The following is a 5000-nucleotide window of genomic DNA, read 5'->3' as shown; positions in this document are numbered from 1 at the left end:
TGAGGCTTACGCGAAGTTTTTTTTTTTTTTTTTTTTTTTTTTTTACTTTATTTGAGGCATAAGCGAAGTTTTTTTTTTCTTTACTTTATTTGAGGCTTACGCGAAGTTTTTTTTTTTTTTTTTTTTTTTTTACTTTATTTGAGGCATAAGCGAAGTTTTTTTTTTCTTTACTTTATTTGAGGCTTACGCGAAGTTTTTTTTTTTTTTTTTTTTTTTTTTTTTACTTTATTTGAGGCATAAGCGAAGTTTTTTTTTCTTTACTTTATTTGAGGCTTACGCGAAGTTTTTTTTTTTTTTTTTTTTTTTTTTTTTACTTTATTTGAAGCTTAAGCGATTTTTTTTTAAACTTTATTTGAGGCTCAAGCGAAGTTTTTTTTTTCATTTTTTAAAAATTTTGTTATTATTATTATTATTATTTTTTTTTCTTTACTTTATTTGAGGCTTACGCGAAGTTTTTTTTTTTTTTTTTTTTTTTTTACTTTATTTGAGGCATAAGCGAAGTTTTTTTTTTTTTTTTTTTTAACTTTATTTGAGGCTTAAGGAATTTTTTTTTTCTTTATTTGAGGCTTAAGCGAAGTTTTCATATTTTATACATATATAATGATAATAGAATGATGATGATGATGATAGTGATAATGATGGTGATGATGATGATAATGAGGAGGAAAGTGATGATAATCATGGTGATGTTGAGGAGGAGGAGGAAAGTGATAATGATAATGTTGATGATGAGGAAAGTGATGATAATTATTATGACAATGATTATGAAAACAACAACAAAACAGCAATGATGATAATAATGATAATGGTAATAAAGATAATAACAACAGTAAAGATGATGATGATACTTTTGATAATGATCAGGATGATAACAGTAACAGTAATGATACTAATAATGATATCAATGATAATGATGATGATAATAACATATAATATAAAGATAGTAATAACGAAAACAACAAAGCAATGGTAACAATCATGATAATAATATTTTCACCCTTTATTACAACTCAGTAGTAGATATAAAAATAAAATCTTTATTCGAGACTCAGAACGACTTTTTTTTGGCTTCAGCGTAATAAATTGATGATTGTCTGTGTTTGTTATTTCGTTTTGTTTTTGTTTCAGTAGCTTTCGTTCTGTAAGATGGTGATTAGTGTGATTCTTTTAATTTACATGCATGAACGCACACACACACACACACACACAAACACACACACACACACACACACACACAAACACACACACACACTTAAAATACAAACATACACTCATACAACCTCAAACATACACAAATACATACAAAAATAACACACCAATAGACACACCAACAAGCAACTGCAATTATCTCCCATGCAAGGGCCTTATTATGTAATCATTTTCTCGCAAACTTCCCGGGATAAGGTGGCTCGGAAGTTCACAAAGTTAAACAAGTGGGAAGATGAAAGTATTAAAGTCGCGTGAGTCTTTAAACATCACCAACCCGAGCCAAGGAGAGTCTGAGACGCTCGCCGGTAAATGAGACAAAATCTTACGGTGAGATGGGATGAGTTCAGAAAACCGACGGGTTGATCTGCATATTTATAGCTTCTGAAAGTCCTGGAATTATTATGGTTTCTTGGTTAATTTCTCTCTTTTGAATTTATCGTGTTCTCGTATTTACGACTTAACTGTGACTTACATTTCGATTCCAAATGTTATAAGTGTATTTACGAAGTATCATATTACGAAAGATATATTGTACTTGATATATCGAATTACAAAATTGATATGATTATGTATATAAAGTAACACAATAGAGGAAAAACGCATGCAAAAATGAGTTCTAAAAATTATAAAAAAGAGAAAAAATAGAAAGAAAAAAAAGAAAGAAGAAAGTTTCTGAATATATTAATGTGCATATTAACGCTTCTTCGTTTTCTCCTTTTTAAGGAAGGAATCATTTCCTTAGTAATTGCATCCCACATGTAAACACGATATTTCCAGAAACACCAAAAATCTCATAAGATCCTCATAAACATCACAAGTGTGTCGACTCATTATAATTGCATAAGATCTGCTCCCAGTTATGTAAAGGAAGAGGCCTTGTTATATATTGCAACAGCTTCGGATTTTTCAATAACCTCCATGCTAATTAACGAGTATTTATTTCTTCTTGGGGCTTACTGACTCCTTCCTCTTCTGCCCTGGACTGAGAAAAGGGGGGGAGGGAGGGGGAGGGGGACCAAGTCGACCCCCGTCTTAGGCCCCTTACTCCCATACCTTTTACCCTTCATGCACTTTTAATATCCAACTCTCCCTTCCTTCGGCTCTCAACGCCCCCACTTTCAGGCCCTAAAACCCAATCCTCAGTCCCCAACTCCCCCACCCTCAGCTCCTGACCCTCCCCCTCCAGCCCCATCTCCATCACCTTCACTCCCAACCCTCCCCCCTTCAGCTCCAACTCCCTCATCTTCAGCCCCCAGCTCCCCCACCTTTATCCACCGACCCTCCCCCTCCAGCCCCAATTCCCCCCACCTTCAGCCCCCAACTCCCTCATCTTCAGCCTCCAACTCCCTCCTCTTTAGCCCCCACCTCCCCCACCATCAGCCCCCAACTCTCCTACCTTCAGCTCCTGACTCAACCCACCTTTATCCACCGACTCTCTCTCCTCCAGCCCCAACTCTTCCCAACTTCAGCCCCCAGCTCCCCCGCCGTCAGTCCCCAACTCTCTCATCTTTTGTACCCAGTTCCCCCACCTTCAGCCCCCAACTCTCCCCCCTTCAGCCCCCAGCTCCCCGACTCTCAGCCCCCAACCCCCGTTATCTTTAACCCCCAACTCTCCCCCTTCAGCCCCAACTCCCTCACTTTCACTCCCCAACTCCCCCCCCCCTTCAGCCCCCAGCTCCCTCATCTTCAGCCCCCAACTCCCCCCACCTTCAGCCCCAACTCCCCCACCTTTATCCCCCGACTCTCTCCTTCCAACCCCAACTCCCTCATTTTCAGCTCCCAACTCTCCCCCCCCTTCAGCTCCCAACTCCCTCATCTTCAGCCCCTAACTCCCCCACCTTCAGTTCCCAGCTCCTGACCCTTCCCCCTCCAGCCCCAACTCCCTCACCATCACTCCCCAACTCCCCCACCTTCAGCCCCCAACTCCCTCATCTTTTGCACCCAACTCCCCCACCTTCAGCCCCCAACTCCCCCACCCTCAGCCTCCAACTCCCCCACCTTCAGCCCTCAACTCCCCGATCCTCAGCCCCCAACCCCCGTTATCTTTAGCCCCCAACTCTCCCACCTTCAGCCCCCAACTCCCTCATCATCACTCCCCAACCCCCCCCCCCTCTTCAGCCCCAACTCCCCCCACTTACAGCTCTTAACGCCCCAATTCAATAGTCCCCCAACACGTTTTCAGCCTCCAAGATTAGAACAGTATTTAGACATTAATTAACACCGCAGTGAACTGTAATCTGGATATGAATAATTAACACGACTGCTGCAATCAAGTGCCTGCGATTCAGTGCTGAAGTGCCTGCCTCTTTGCTTCCTCGGATTTCAATGTCTGAAATCCCCCCCCACCCCCCCACCCCACTTCTCTTCCTTTTTCTCTTTCTGAGTTTGTTTGTGTGTGTGTGTGTGTGTCTTTGTGTTTGTAAGTGTGGGTGTGGGTGTGTTTATTAGTGCTCGTGTGTGTGTATGTGTGTGTGTGTGTGTTTATTTGTGTGTGTGTGTGTGTGTGTGTGTGTGTCTTTGTGTTTGTAAGTGTGGGTGTGGGTGTGTTTATTAGTGCTCGTGTGTGTGTGTGTGTGTGTGTGTTTGTGTGTGTGTGTTTGTTTGTGTGTGTGTGTGTTTGTGTGTGTGTGTGTGTGTGTGTGTGTGTGTGTGTGTGTGTGTGTGTGTGTGTGTGTGTGTGTGTGTCTTTGTGTTTGTAAGTGTGGGTGTGGGTGTGTTTATAAGTGCTCATGTGTGTGTATGTGTGTGCGTGTGTGTGTGTGTCTTTGTGTTTGTAAGTGTGGGTGTGGGTGTGTTTATAAGTGCTCGTGTGTGTGTGTGTGTGTGTGTGTGTGTGTGTGTGTGTGTGTGTGTGTGTGTGTGCGTGTGTGTGTGCGTGCGTGTGTGTGCGTGCGTGTGTGTGTATGTGCGTGTATTTGTCTTTGTAAGTGTAAATGTGAGTGTATTTATAAGTGCTCGCGTATGTACGTGTGCTTTCCTTTGCGTTTCTCTGCCGCTCAGGCAAGGCCAAATTAGAAGTTTAGTGCAGCATTTTAACAAAGAGGTTATTATTTTCCAAAAGTAAAGGTTTACAGTACATATATACGAGTGAAAATCATTGTTGAAGTAGCGAGGCACGTGTTACTTTATTCTGTTCAGTGTCATTCCTACCCCCGGCCCTGGACAATTTGAAAGGGGGGGGGGGAGTAGGAACCGGGAACAAAAAGCCGTTTTTCTTTTACCTGAGGCTTAACAAACAGCCAATTCGTTAGCATTATTATTATCAATTCTAATTCTACTCATTCATGCGATTGCTCTCTTTCTTTCTCCTTTTATTTCTCTCATTTTCTTAATTGTTTGTGTCTCTCAGTATATTTCCTCCCTCACTCTTTCATCTTCTCTTCCTCTTTCTCATTTTGCCTTTCCCAAAGCCTGTTAGTGAGTTTCCTAATCATCACTTCTAATATATCCAACTGAAGCATGACATTATTAATCACTGGAGGATTTCATAATTCCCCCCCCCCAAAAAAAAAAAAAAAAAAAAAAAAAATCTTGGTCTGCACAAACACCTTACCCTGCCAAGCACAATTTACCGTATCCTTGTGTTTCGAGTTACTGTAGAGCTCCGTGGTGTGTTCTGTTGCAGCCGACATCGACCTCAAGAAAGACTTCGACCCACTGAATCATGAACCACTCTGGGAGAACCTGAGACACGAATGAATCAGGGCTGCGTTCTTGCACCAACACTTCTCGATACCAACATGGACTGGATCGTGGGTAGAGCTACTGACCAAAGGCACTGTGGAGCAACA

The 5000-nt window shown here is 41.6% G+C and overlaps 1 protein-coding gene across 1 annotated transcript; it reads left to right on the top strand.

Annotated features, from left to right (window-relative positions):
- Positions 1 to 1441: 1441 nt before the first annotated feature.
- On the top strand, positions 1442 to 4908 carry LOC138865326 (uncharacterized). Its single transcript, XM_070135668.1, has 4 exons — positions 1442 to 1514; positions 2375 to 2721; positions 3010 to 3247; positions 4835 to 4908. The coding sequence occupies exons 1-4, from the start codon at positions 1442 to 1444 to the stop codon at positions 4906 to 4908; spliced, it is 732 nt and encodes a 243-aa protein (XP_069991769.1).
- The last annotated feature ends 92 nt before the right edge of the window (positions 4909 to 5000 follow it).

This window comes from Penaeus vannamei, chromosome 2 (assembly GCF_042767895.1).
Source record: "Penaeus vannamei isolate JL-2024 chromosome 2, ASM4276789v1, whole genome shotgun sequence".
Lineage (NCBI taxonomy): Eukaryota > Metazoa > Arthropoda > Malacostraca > Decapoda > Penaeidae > Penaeus > Penaeus vannamei.
The sequence above is the reverse complement of the archived record's forward strand: the minus strand, read 5'-3'. Positions and strand labels throughout refer to the sequence as shown.

Bases quoted from the DNA above. Each gene is read 5' to 3' on its own strand.
- LOC138865326 (XM_070135668.1), top strand. From the start codon at position 1,442: ATGAAAGTATTAAAGTCGCGTGAGTCTTTAAACATCACCAACCCGAGC. The intron at 1,515-2,374 runs GTAAATGAGACA...CCCCACCCTCAG, and splicing joins AGAGTCTGAGACGCTCGCCG to CTCCTGACCCTCCCCCTCCA. The intron at 2,722-3,009 runs GTACCCAGTTCC...CCCCCCCTTCAG, and splicing joins CCCCAACTCTCTCATCTTTT to CTCCCAACTCCCTCATCTTC.